Source organism: Lepisma saccharinum, chromosome 13, assembly GCF_977018435.1.
Source record: "Lepisma saccharinum chromosome 13, izLepSacc3.1, whole genome shotgun sequence".
Lineage (NCBI taxonomy): Eukaryota > Metazoa > Arthropoda > Insecta > Zygentoma > Lepismatidae > Lepisma > Lepisma saccharinum.
This window is the reverse complement of record NC_139241.1, coordinates 2,575,495-2,589,591: the sequence shown is the minus strand read 5'-3', so window position 1 is coordinate 2,589,591 and position 14,097 is coordinate 2,575,495. Positions and strand designations below refer to the sequence as shown.

Sequence of the window (14,097 nt, the reverse complement as noted above, 5' to 3'; positions counted from 1 at the left end):
TTTTTGACTTGTGAAAGTAATGTCCCCTTGGCTATTTTATTTACAGAAATTACATTAGACTTAAGGAATTTAGGTGTGCCATGGACCTTGCACTGTTGGATGCACACCTTGGCCACGGCCCACGAGCAGAGGCTAGAGAACATAATAGACCAGTTGCTCCAGGATTTTTTGCAGGAGTGGCCGGATGACTACTCTACTCAGTTTGTAGACGAATGTCTTCCTTTATTGTTTACAATCTTCAGATATAGCAAGGTAGGTCTAGTAACTGCTTAGAATTATATTTTTTCATGCTCAATGTATCAGCCATCCCAAGTAAACAAAAGTGGTTGGCCAAATGTAAGAAGATACCATTGGGCAACGGTGGTTTTGGCAGTGGTTCAAACTTTGGGCCAACAGATGTTTTTTACATTGGGCCAACATACTGAAAACTAAAGTATATATGAAGGGGACAGCTTTAACTTTGTCTTTTTTAGTTTTTGTTTTAAACCCACTTCATGCACAAATAGGCTAATTGGGACTGGACCTACAATGTAAAGTGAGATGTCTCCATCAGGTAACAAACTAGAGATCTCTTGATCGTAACATGATGACCACTATGCCAATGGGTCAAAAATGGTTAGACCTATGAAATTTCAAGTGATGAACATTATTTAAATACCAGAGTGCATAAATACTAAACATGAAGTTTTCTGTAGAAATAAAAAATGTACCGTGGGAAATATTTAACAGGAAGTGATATAGGAGGTTCAAAAAAATTACAAAGGTAAAAAAAGGTAAAGTGCTCCCCTGTGCTTAGCACCATGCCATGAAGGCATATAGGGGGTGTGGGGGTAACGCTCCACACTTTCTTGATCCGGTCGTGAGTGGGGGTGATGTGATCAGGATCACACCCCTGACTGCCTTTACCCCCCAGGGTTTCCCCCAGGTACCCATGTTATTTGAAGCTGGGTGGACGCCGAGACCGCTTAGAAATAAAAAATGTACCGTGGGAAATATTTAACAGGCAGTGATATAAGAGGTTCAAAAGAATTACAGAAGAAGCAAACATTTAATATTAAAAGAAAATGAACAATCTTCTGGTTGTGAAACAACACTTCCTACCTTATCAATAATGACTGCTTATGTTTAGCGTCATGTACATTTTGTGGCTAACAGAAATAGAAAATGTGTGAATAGGCACAAGAAGTTTTGAAGAGTACATGAGCTGTGCACACCTATGGTTGAACCAATATAATTTCGATCTTCCTGTACTGCTAGCGGTACACGTCATTTATAATTTTATTCAGTAAATTACCAAGAGTCCCGCACTGTGGCCATGCAGTCTAAGGTGTCATGCTTTGGGCTCTGGCTACAGGATGCACACAGGTTCGAGACTCCTGGGGGAAGCGTAACAACTTTTCTCCTGAAATTTCAACCAGTGTATGGGACTGGTGGCCACCCACCATTGTGAGGAAATTGGGGAGCTACGAATGAGTAACATAACCCCAGTCATGGAAACCTACAACACGACTGAGGGTTCATCCTGCTGACCAGAAGTCACTCTGTAACTGGTTGGATGATGTCCCACCTCGGCAAGTGGGAGGGAGGCGTGCAGTCAGTAGTAGGCCCTGGTCGTGGCCATCACGGGCTGTTGCACCAGGGGTTATTAAGTGACTAAGAGGTGCAGCATTCTCAACTTTTTAAAACGGCTGGTCCATGCAATAAATGTAATACGGAACGTGTTTCTTGTTCCAGAATGAAGGCACAACATTGCTCCTTGCTGATATCTTTTCAACATGCTACGGATGGGAGTCGGTGAAGGAAATAAGAGACACAATCTTATCCGGAGGAACAAGGATTGACCCCAAGTTTGTAAATAATCCAGAACTTAGTGATGTACAATTCCGGGTGGAAGGCCGAGTGTTTTATGCTCACAAAATTGTCCTCGTTACTTCATCACCCCGATTCAAGAGCATGCTCAGCTCCAAATTCTGTGAAGGCAATCCTCCAATTGTGCAGATCAATGACATCAGATATGATATTTTTCAGGTATGTACAAAACTACTTTTCACTTGAAACTCTGTGTAAAAGACTGTATTTATGTGTGTATAATGCGCACCCTGTTTTTTGATGGGGAAAAGCAACAAACCATTATATATCATATATATTGCGCAGTACAATTTGGGTTCAAGAAATGGATTTCTTAGTTGTAGGTTGTTACATGCAGTGACTGTTGAACTTCAGTGCAGATATTTCAGAAGTTAGTTTTCAAAAGAGTAGCAACACGTGCTGACAGTTAATTAACACTTTTTAGTGTCCAACACAACCGACCGTGATATGATGTACACAACAATCTACACAGACTATTCATTACAAAGCAAATACAAATTGATAAGTTAATTTGACCATGTTGGAAAAGTGTGTTTTTTGTACAGCATTCAACACTTCCCCTCAAAACAACTTCCACAATTTTTTTTTTCTTTTACAAAAAACATCATGTTACACTTTAACATAACAATAAGTACTCTTTACTTTTCACTTCCCACTCCCATTAAGCCACATAATTTGGCAAATCTAACTTTTGCTACTGGTTTCGTGAGAATGTCTGTTACCTGACTTTCAGCATCAATGTGTTTCACATTTAACACCTTTTCCTGAAATTTTTCTCTTACAAAATAGTAACGCACTGCATTACATTTTGAGTGTTTATGAAATTCAGGATTTTTTACCAACTTAATAGCACTAGCAGTGTCCACTAGTAGTGTGGGCATTCCTGTCAGATGAGTAATCTCATTCAAAAGTCTTGTTAGCCTCGTCACTTCCTTCGCTCCCTAGCTGGCTGTCAAAAATTCAGCCTCTGTTGTTGATAGAGCAAGACTTCTGCTTCCGGCTCATCCAGGATATAGCTCCACCTGCATACTTGCATTTAACTCCAGTCATCTTGTTGTTGGGTCTCCACCATAATCTTCATCACTGAAGGCTTCCAGGATCCCAGGATTATAATTTGGACTGTAGCATATTCCATAAGCAGTGGTTCCTCGCAGATATTTGAAAAGATATTTCACTGCTTGCGAATCAGATACTCTGGGACTGTCTAATGCTTGTGACACTAATCCAACAGCACAGGAGATATCTGGCCTAGTGACTGTAGCCAGATACATCAAGCTGCCAACTCCTGCTCTGTAAGGCACACTAGTGTCTACTGACTGCTGTGTGTTTACTTTCCCTGAATTTACACTCCCTTTTTCAGCAGGTGTTGACACAGCATTTGCTTCACTCATGCAAAATTTCTCAATAATCTTCTTTGTATAGTTCTCTTGACATACAAAAATAGAACCATCTTCTATTTGTCTTATCTGTATGCCCAAAAAACAATCCAATGAACCAACCACTATTTCAAATGAGTTCTGAGAAAACTGTTGATATCTTCAATATCATTACCTGTAACCAAACCATCGTCCACATAGATTGATGGCTACGATCATTTTCTTTCCATTTTTCTTACGAATGAACACACTGGGATCAGCTTTGCTGCATGTAAAACCATGCTTCAACACGAAATTCACAAATGGTATATTCCAGCAAAGAGGTGCTTGCTTCAGTTCAGACAGACTCCTTTTTAGCTTACACACACGACCAGTCCCATCATCAATCCCTTCAGGTTGATAGATAATATAGATTTCCTCATCAAGTTCACCATAAAGGAAGGCTGTTTTCACACTACATTGAGTTAACTTCAACCCTTCACAACCTGCAACACTCAGCTCAGTTCCTACAGTATCAAATCGAGCTACTGGACTAAAGATTTCCTTGTAATTGATTCCACTCTTCTGAAGATAACTCTTTGCGACCAGTCTTGCTTCAAATCTGTAGATACAGCCATCTGCCTTGGTCTTTACTTTTATATCAATAACTTTCTTATCGCTTGGAGGTTCAACAAGTATCCAAGTCTGATTCTTAGCTAAAGACTGCATTTCATCTTCCATTGCTAATTTCCAGTCTGCAGCATTTATTGATGGCATGGCATCTTTATATGAGCTCGGTTCTAAGCAATCTACAAGGGTCGTTCAAGGTTGACCGGGATTTTCGTACGTAAAAAATCGATGAATAGCCGGATCATGATGAAACGTGCGGGTGACGTAATGTATTCCTTCCCGAGTAACTACTGCCCGGCACGACGTATTTCGCGCATGCGCAGCAGTTGCAGCGAACATGGCAGCAAGCAGTGTGTCTGTGGCTGTGGAGCAGCGGTGTGTAATCAAATTGCTGCCGAGGTGAATATCAGTGTCGGGAGTGTTGAGACAATCATTCACAACCACTTACGCTTCCGCAAAATCTGTGCAAGGTGAGTTCCCCGCCAGCTGACATTCGATCAGAAGTGGACACGCAGGACGGTCTGTGAACAGCTTCTGAATCGGTTTCGAGCAGAAGGTGATGAATTGTTGCAATCCATCATCACGTGTGATGAAACATGGTTGCACAATTCAACTCCAGAGACCAAAAGACGCAGCATGGAGTGGCGGCATAAAGGTTCCCCACCCCCCAAGAAAAACAAAACGCAGCCGTCCGCTAGAAAGATCATGGCAAGTGTCTTCTGGGACATGAAGGGTGTTATCCATGTGGATTTTCTGGACAAAGGGAGCACGATTAATGCCCAGTATTACTCCACATTGTTGAGTGGTGCTGTACGAAAGTCCATTCGCAAGAAAAGACCTGGGATGTTGTCTGGAAATGTCATTCTTCTCCATGACAATGCCCGCCCTCACACGGCCAATGTGACAACAACAACTCTGGCCGACATGCGCTGGGAAGTTCTGCCCCATCCCCCCTACAGTCCAGATTTAGCCCCCAGTGATTATCATTTGTTTGCACCCCTTAAAGACCATCTGGGAGGGAAGAAATTCACGACAGACGAAGCACTGCGGAGCGATGTCCTCCAGTGGCTACGACAACAACCAAGTTCTTTCTACGCCAAAGGAATTCGGGAGCTGCCAGAACGATGGCAACGGTGCCTCGGCGCGTACGGAGAATACTTTGAAAAACTGACATAGTTTGGTGTTTCTTCTGCTACCTATTTCCTCTGCAGAAATAAAAGTCCCGGTCAACCATGAACGACCCTTGTACCTGTAACACACAACCATCTTGCCACACCAGTGTCTGCACCCTTTGACGATCTCGCAATTGATAACATGTTCACTTTCACCCGTTACATCTTCTGTGATGCATCTGTTTCCTGTATCATCTTAGTACCCAGACTCACTCTCAGGGCTATCAGGTTCTTCCACAGTAGATTCAAACATTACTGATTTTTCTGGTGAAACAATTTCAAAAGACTCTTTTACTGGTAAAATTGTTTCTGTGCAAAAACCAACATCACGACTGATCAATACTTTGTCACTTTTCTGATTCCAGATGCTGTAACCATCTTTTTCATCACAGTAACCAATCAGAAGACCTTTAATGCTCTTTTTGTCCCATTTCTGTCGCATACATGAACAAAACATTCTGTTCCAAACAACTTTCAAATGAACATCGAACGACCACATTCAACCAATATTCTGTTCTCATGTTCTGCAGCTCCATTCTGTTCAGGTGTATAAGGCATGGTGGTTCTTAAATTAATTCCCTTTTCTTTCAATAAAGCCTTCACTTCTGCATTATCAAATTCCTTCCCACAGTCGGTGAGCAATTCTTTCTCTACATGACCTGTAACACTGACTTCAGCTAAAAATTTACCATGAATATGTGGCCCACCTACTTATAACTTAATACAAACCTAAGTCAGTTGAAAGATTGTTTTACATATTGTATTACATGTTGCCCACTATGATTTGTGTTTTCCAGTGTCTGCAACTAAAATGGTTAGCTTCGAAATGATATGAATGCAGGTGTTCTACTTTTAAATCGTGTAGGACGGGGATGTTTCATGGCAATATTAGTATACAGAGATAGAAATTTCTTTTGACAGTTTTTTCATTGACATTTACTTGGTCGAAATTCTTGTTTTTTCTCCTGATTAGATGGTGATGCAGTATCTGTACAATGGAGGTTGTGAGACGCTGAACGTGGAGCAGCACGATGTGCTTGAATTGATGGCCGCTGCAAACTTCTTTCAGCTGGACGGGCTATTGAGGTTTTGTGAAGCTCGCTGCTCAAGCATGGTAGACCTTGACAATATTGTCTCCATGTACATACATGCTAAGGTAATACACAGTTTTTCCTGCATTTTAAGTGTGATGATAAATTGGAAATTTTGAAATGGTTAAGCAGGTGATGGTACAGTTTCGAAGTTACAGTCATTTAAAATTCAAGTTTATTATTTTTTTTAAAAGGAACGGGATTAAAACTGTTTTTTTTTTTCATAAATGTTGTTTACTGGAAATATATTGCATGTATATTATTTGCATTAATTGTCTTCATATCTATGCATGCTGTTAGACTGGGAAACCGAGGAGTTTGAAGTTTATTTCCATGCATTTCACATAATATAAAAAAGTGAAGGTATTCAATGTTCACATTAGGAGGGACATTTTAACATAAATTAAAATTATGTAACCTTCTCCACTCACCTGTCTCCTCATCCCTTTTAGGCCCAAATATTTTTCTAAGGATTTTTTTTCAAATCCTCTTATTTTGTGTTCCTCTTTTAATGTAAAGAAGCAAGTAAAAGGGACGTGAAATTTCAAAATGTGCAATCAAGTTTTAACCAACATTAACAGTTTTCTCGTTTTGTTCCCATTATTTTATATCAAACTTCACACTAGTGACTGCCATGGGCGTCCGCAGGATTTTTTCCAGGGAGGGGCAAGGAAGGTATTTTTTTCCAGGGGGGGGGCAACATGGCATATTTTCCCCAATAATAGTGTTCATCCTTCAAAAAACATTGCTTAAATTTGAATTTATCATGTTCGTGCAATAAGTAATGCACATTATTGTGCCTGAAATTAAATTATATGTGTGAAATATGTAATTTTAGGTTGACTTCCGTTTTCCAGGGGGGGGCCATGGCCCCCCTTGCCCCCCTTCCGGATGCTCATGGTGACTGCACTATCTTCATTTAATGAATATCCACATGTACTGTGTAATTTCCTAAAAATACAGGAATTTTTCCAGGTATACAATGCAGTTCAGCTACTGGAATATTGTCAAGGATTTCTGCTGCAGAACATGGTAGCCCTTTTAACGTACGACGACTCAGTGAAAAGGCTACTGTTTGGTAAAAAGCTACACAACCATGACGTCCTGGCTGGACTTCTACTGACACTGCAAGCTCGAATAAAAAGTCGTAACGGAAAGCCAGGGAAACAGAAATAATCAGTGTTGCCAAATGTGAGGTAAATTATAATTGGAATCTACAATTATGCAATAACATTAAGTGTGTGCGGGATGGTAACATAGATATAGAGAGTATGAATAATGATTAATGTGGCAAGAACATTGTTTTGTGCCATTACGGTATGAACGGGCAACTGCTTTCACAGAATGAGATGAATGTGTGTGTGTATGTGTGGTTAGATTACAAATTTGAACATATTTTATTCTGGGTAACTATTCCTATAAAAAAAATATTACAATATATGTAAGGGTATCAGCATATATACCAAAGCGAGGAAAGAAAATTAGACCATATTTTTACTATACACTTTATATCCTGCCGATAAATATTTTGTACCAAATTAGTCAATTACCAGAGAATATACATATAATAAACAGTAATGTATGTATGTATGTAGGGAAGGGAATTTGTAGATCTATTAAGTTAGTGTGATTATTCCTTTAAGGGTATATTTGCTCAAATGCTGGTTTCAGTTGTAAAATATATATTTTTTTTACTTCTGTGTGTATATAAAAATTCAGGTTTTAAAACCTGGTGGTGTAGCGTGTAAATTGAAAATGGAAATGTACCATTAACTACTTTTTAGACAAAGGTGCGGATTCTTAAAAGTTAATTATTGTGCTGGGGATCCCATATTTATAAGTGTTTAGTAATATCAGCGTTGCCTAAGAAACTAAACTGCTTTTGCAAAGGTTGCAGTCTTCACCAGTGCTAGCAGATAGGCAGGCACATACGAGGTGTGTTGAAAAAGTTCTTCCAGCTAAACAATGAAATCGGTAAATGCTCAATTTAAATATTGAAATGAAATATTCTTTAGTATTCCTTCTCAAAATTAGTATCTTTTTTAAAAAATAAATATAAAGAAAAAGTAAAAGTGTTCCCCTGTGCAAAGCACCACGCCATGAAGGCGTATAGGGGGTGTGGGCCACAAAGTATCCCATCTGTCAATTAATTAATTACGCCTATGAAAACAGATTACGACAAAATATCAAGCAACCTCAGATATAATACTTTTCTTCATAGTAAAAATGACATTGATTTACAGAATTGTTTTCGAAATTCTGCTTGGAGATGTATGTAGTGCATATAAATGTGAAAAAAATACATTTTCATATTAGCAAGTGCCTATATTATAACTAAAAATAAAATAATTACGATTATTAACTATGGTTCAGGTGATACTGATCCATTTGTTTGGATTATGCTCAAAGAAAGGATTATTTGCTTGGCCAATTTGTTTGACAAATATCTATAAAAGAAGCCATTTTGAAAAAAACAAATTAAATATTGAAGTTTTGATTCTGTGAGGTTGCTGTGTATTACAGGTATTCAGAGTAATTTTCCATAACTATCTGGACAAAGGGGCATTTACTTGGTTCTACTACAGGGTGTCTACCAAAATAACAATCCAAAATTATTTACTTTTTCTTAAATTTTATTCATTTTTCTTAACCTTTATTTATTCAACCCTTAGTTAGGTAAAGTTGGAAATTAGCAATTAAGAAAAGAAATATACATTTAATGAAAAGTCCCTACCAAAAGGACAGTTAGGATGAAAACTGACGCTGTATTTAAGAAGAGAATTAGACTTGTATCTATTCATGCATCTTGGACTGCATTTGGCAGACTAGCAAGTCTCTGGCATCTGGGCTCACAGCCAGTATAATCTTATGTGGGGCTCATGTTGCCATATCTACATATTTGCAATTGTCTCTCCATCCATCATATCTTACCACCACTCATCTTCATCTTCACGATTAGCCAAAGGAGACAGAAAAATGAAGTAAAATAAACAATCAATGAGTCAGTCATTGTGATAACAAAAATTCTTGACCACAAGTATATTTTCTTGACTTTTTGATCTATTGTTCATTTCTTTACTTTCATGACTGGTAGACACCCTGTGTTATTAATCATCATTTCATTATGATTTAAAGTAGGGATGGGCCGATATGAAATTTTGGCCGATACCGATAAAGTACCGATATAAAATTTACCGATACTGAGAACCGATATTCTACCGATCCGATATAAAATTAGAAATGGCCCTTGAAGAACCTGAAATGTTCATTGATCCCCTTAATAACTGTGTGTTTTGAGGTGACTGCAGTGCAAGAGAACGGAATATTTAGACATTTACTTTTTAGAAAGAAGAGCATGGAAATTATCCATAAAAATTACAACAAAACGGCAGAATTTTGCACTAAATTATAAGATATTTATCGATATATCGGATCGGTAAAATAATCTGTAATTTTACCGATACTCCGATATGCCTATATCGGCCGATACCGATAGAGTACCGATTAATCGGTCCCATCCCTAATTTAAAGTAATATATTAGAAGTACAATATAAAAATATATATATACTATGAAATACTTACGTTTCGTGAGTTTCTGCTTTGTGAAAAAACAACGTTTCGGGATTCACAAAGCAGATACTCACGAAACGTAAGTATTTCATAGTATATATATTTTTATATTGTACTTCTAATATACATAACTTGAGTAAGTCGCACACGCCTCAAATATGAGTTTAAAGTAATAGGTAGGGGGCAGATTTTACCTATTTGCTTCTTATTAAAACATAGACTTTAATGTTATAAATTCGCTTCATGCTGTTTCCATCCTGATAATGCATTTTTATAGAGCCTAAAATACCTTCATTTTTTAATTATATTTTTTGCTTACTCATATTTCATTTGCTACTTTGACTCTATACAATGCATTTTAGAGAGCAATCTGTTGCGAGAGTCCCTTCATCAAATACATCTAAAAATAATTCATCATTATTGTTGCAATATTGTTAGCTAAAGAGAAAAGTGAACCAAAATTACAAAAATACATTTTTTCCACATTCATTCATTGTTTTCCACCCAGGAGCACATCTTTCCTTGCAACCTCCATGCTGTTCGATCTTCAGCCTTTCGCTTTGTAGCAGCGTAGGACCCATTTATTTGGATGTCATCTATCATTTACTATCTTCTTCTTCCACGGATTTTCTTTCCCTCGACCATTCCTTCAATAGAATCCTTAGGATACAGTTTCTTCTCATCCAGTGATCCAACCAATTTCTTTCTCTTCATGGTTTTCCCCAACACTTTCTAGCAATTTCATTTCTCACGTTTTCTGTCCATTTCACCTGTTCCTGCTACACTCCATAAAAAGTATTCCATTAGTCTTTTCGTCAGTTCTTTGTTCATAGATACAATAGGGTACAAAAATTCAAGCCAATAAGTATACACAACAATTTCATGCTCACTTGCATATCTTGGCCTATTTCATATTGCCTATTTTACAGATTATTTGGTGCCTATAAATCTGCACCCTAGTAATAAGAATGACTTCAGCATGGAAAAGATATTCTATCAAATATTACAACATATTCTCACTGATCTGACGATAAGATGTTAATTTCAAATATGGTATTTTCCCCCTAACTACATCCTGTGATAAATTGTACAGCAACAGGAAAATTTGTGAAGATTGTAACTGCAAGTTTAGGAAATATATGTGAAATATCTGAATTTTATAAACAGTAGCACATGTGTCCCTTTGTTGAATACTATAAATGGCAGTTCTCATTTGTTATGCTAAATACACACACATTTTACACAATCCAGATGACATGATTTGCAGTTTTTCACAGCAGGGATTCTGCTACTCTTGTTAAGTCAAATTGCTATTGTGGCACACAATAAGCAATGAAAAGGAGTCAACTATTTGTATGATAATTGTGCAACCAAAAATATTGTAATATTTTTTAAGTAGAAGTGCCCATTCTGACTGTATTGAAATAAATGCACAACTAATGCAAAACTGTCAATCTTCCCCTTAAGGGCTTATTCCCGAACAACCTACAATTGTTTTTAACTGTGGTATGCAGGAGAATCGCAAGGGAGTAGTCAGTGATGTTGGAAAGTTAAGTAATTTATGTGTAAAATGTGCAATTGTTTCAAACATCCAGGATAGATGGATTAATTTATTGATAATAATGGACATGCCCCAATTTTACATTTCCATGTGTTATACATCCTGATTGCCACAACAGAGCACAAATGCTGTATAATTTTCCCAACACAAAGTTTTTTTTTTTCACAGTTATCCCCTGGAAACTTAAAATCGAGCTGGCACTGTATTACACTTGAAATATTTCTACACCATAGTTTACATGAGTGGATTGTTAGACATGGGGTGTTTCAATCACACAAAACAAACTCGCTGCGTGTGGTGGTTGGCAATTTAGGTACATGTGTCCACAGTTTCCTTGGCATATTAGTGATAAAACATGCCAAATGAACCTAGTGTTATTTTTGCTCACAACTAGAAAATATTTTCCTGTGTTGTCACATGCTTACAGGGCCATTACATTAATTTCACATGTTTCTTGGGTATTGTAAACTTATTTGATAAGATGGAAATATGCATTGAACAATATCTGTGTCACGTCTTCCAAAATAGATGAAAAGAACAAAAAATGGCTTTGAATAGGTCTGTGAAAATATCTACTACTTGTACTCAGGGGTAATGCTATTCTCTCCAGCATAAAAAAATGGTGATGGAACTAACAGATCATGGCATGGAATATGTTTAGTTTGTAAATAAGCATTGGAACCCTTACCTTGTGTAGATATTTTTTTTTTATCATCAAGGTTTTCAAGGTAATGAAACTATGTATATTTGTTTTAATTAAGACATTTTTAGAAGGAAGCTTGTTAAACCCTCTTAAATATGCCAGTGGATGCTGCTGAATCACTCACCCTCGACTCCAGTATTGATAACACACCCTATGCTTTGCACAAGATACAATCACTTATTTCTGACACTCTGATGGATCACCAGCATGAACAACATGAAAGAAAGCTTTTCAAGAAAATTAAATAGGCACCATCTAGTTCGTTGCACTTTTTGAAACTCTGCTTGTGCATCTCGTTGGTTACATGGTACAACACCGACTCGTCTACTTTGTTGATTTGGTGTCTCCACCATTTGCACCACGTTCTGGAGTGGCGTATGGTCATGTGGTGTGCGCCAAGTAATGAACAGAATGTTTAAAGCAGCAGACAGGCTTGAACCAGTCTATTTGGTTGAACGTCATTTCCTTAACAGCCTGACACCGGGATACACCTGCAATACACCTAGTGTCAAAAAGTGAAGCGATGTAGACTGGGCTAATGGTTTGTTACTTTATTCAGTGCATATTCAGAAATATTACCTTAAGGCAATAATTGTTTAATTTACTTTATTACGCTGGCTGTTTCTACTGATTTGCACAAGAATTGCCGATTCTTGCATCAATGTAGCAATTGGATCTTCTACCACTATATAAAAAGTAAAGTTCCCCATGCATATTGTGCCATGCCATGAAGGCGCACAGTCTCATCTCAGCCATTTGTGAAGGTGATGCGGAGGTACCTGGGGGAAACCCCGTGAGGTAAAGGAGTGGCAGCTTGAGCATGGTGCTGATCACATCACTTCCACTTCCCTGAAAAAAAGGGTCGAGTGAGAATATGTGGGACCCTAATACCACATATCCCTATCATGGGCGTAACTTGAGGGTGGCAGAATCAAAAAGTTCTGTCCCCATGAATGTAACGTTCATGACAATTTTGATAAATAACTGTTGCATTTGCAAAACTATAAAAAAATAGTCAACACTTTGCTCCTCACGTTCCAGGAGGTTAACAAAAGTACTATTCTTGTAAATTTTCATAAACCTGATTTTTGTTTGGGGGGGGTAGGGGGGGGGCAAGTATGTCCCCCATATATGCCTTCATGGCAGGGTGCAGTGTGCATGGGAAACTTGACCTTACATGTTAATTAAATATTGTACATTTTTTATACCTGAACTATCATTTTTTTTTAAGTTTGTACAAACAAGACATCTTGTTAGAGAATACGCTTGATTTGTTGTAGTTTCAGAAATTGGTGAATACCGTACTTTGCTTGAGTCTTGGTTCAAACTACCAGTCGACATATGTTCACAATAACAGGCAACAGTAATAGATGTAATATGTTGCATCCACATAACCAAAGTTAAACTTAACTAGTGTGTAGCGACTCGCTTCCGTCTCATCACTGATTGTAGGTCGGAGTAATGACCGTATTCGTTACTCATAGAAATAGCCCACCAACATACATAGCCAGTCATAGAAGTATGTAACATCGTGTATCTTTTTTTTTATGCTTGTATGTCTTAATTTATTCTTTGTAAAATTATTTCCACCTTGGTGTTGTGTGTTTGAGGCTAAGCTCTCTATGTGCGTTTTGTGTATAGCAAGGTGTTTATTTCTAGATATATAAGTTTTTTCATTGATGTAACCTGCTATGTCAGTTATAATTAATTGTTATATGGTATACTTAATGCAAGAAATAAGATTTTCAATTATCTTATGTAAATAAGACAATATAAATAAATGTATGGCATTATACATATTTCTCAAAATTATATTGTTGTAATAAAATAATGTTTAAGAAAGTACACTTTTTTTGTCATCTTAAATTCATTAAGATTTCAGTGTTCCAAAGAAGGAATTTCATTCCCACTTACCAGGTAATCATTTGTTTTTTTTAAATAATATATTTGCAGATTATCAGTGTATCCTGTTTAGGGCTGCCGTTTGATGTGCAATACAAGGTCTTGCACTTGCAGAATAACTGATGCAGGTGGTGAAATATATAATGAATGCAATCTATTCCTGGATGGTGTTTGTTATGTGACTGTTTCTTCATATGTTACTACAGGAACGATTATAATCTTTTCCTAAGCCCTGCCCAAAAT

General features: G+C 37.5%; 1 protein-coding gene across 5 annotated transcripts in view; it reads left to right on the top strand.

The window, feature by feature from the left end:
- Positions 1-13,785, top strand: part of LOC145997143 (ankyrin repeat and BTB/POZ domain-containing protein 2) — a 331,863-nt gene extending 318,078 nt beyond the window's left edge. For 4 of the 5 annotated variants that reach the window (XM_083133787.1, XM_083133785.1, XM_083133790.1 and 1 more), the window contains 4 exons: positions 47-252; positions 1,735-2,028; positions 6,000-6,182; positions 7,093-13,785. In XM_083133787.1, the coding sequence (XP_082989913.1) occupies positions 47-252; positions 1,735-2,028; positions 6,000-6,182; positions 7,093-7,293 (884 nt within the window). In that variant the 3' untranslated portion in view covers positions 7,294-13,785. The remainder of the gene's footprint in view (positions 1-46; positions 253-1,734; positions 2,029-5,999; positions 6,183-7,092) is intronic. The other variant, XM_083133786.1, reaches the window with a different exon arrangement.
- Positions 13,786-14,097: the final 312 nt, after the last annotated feature.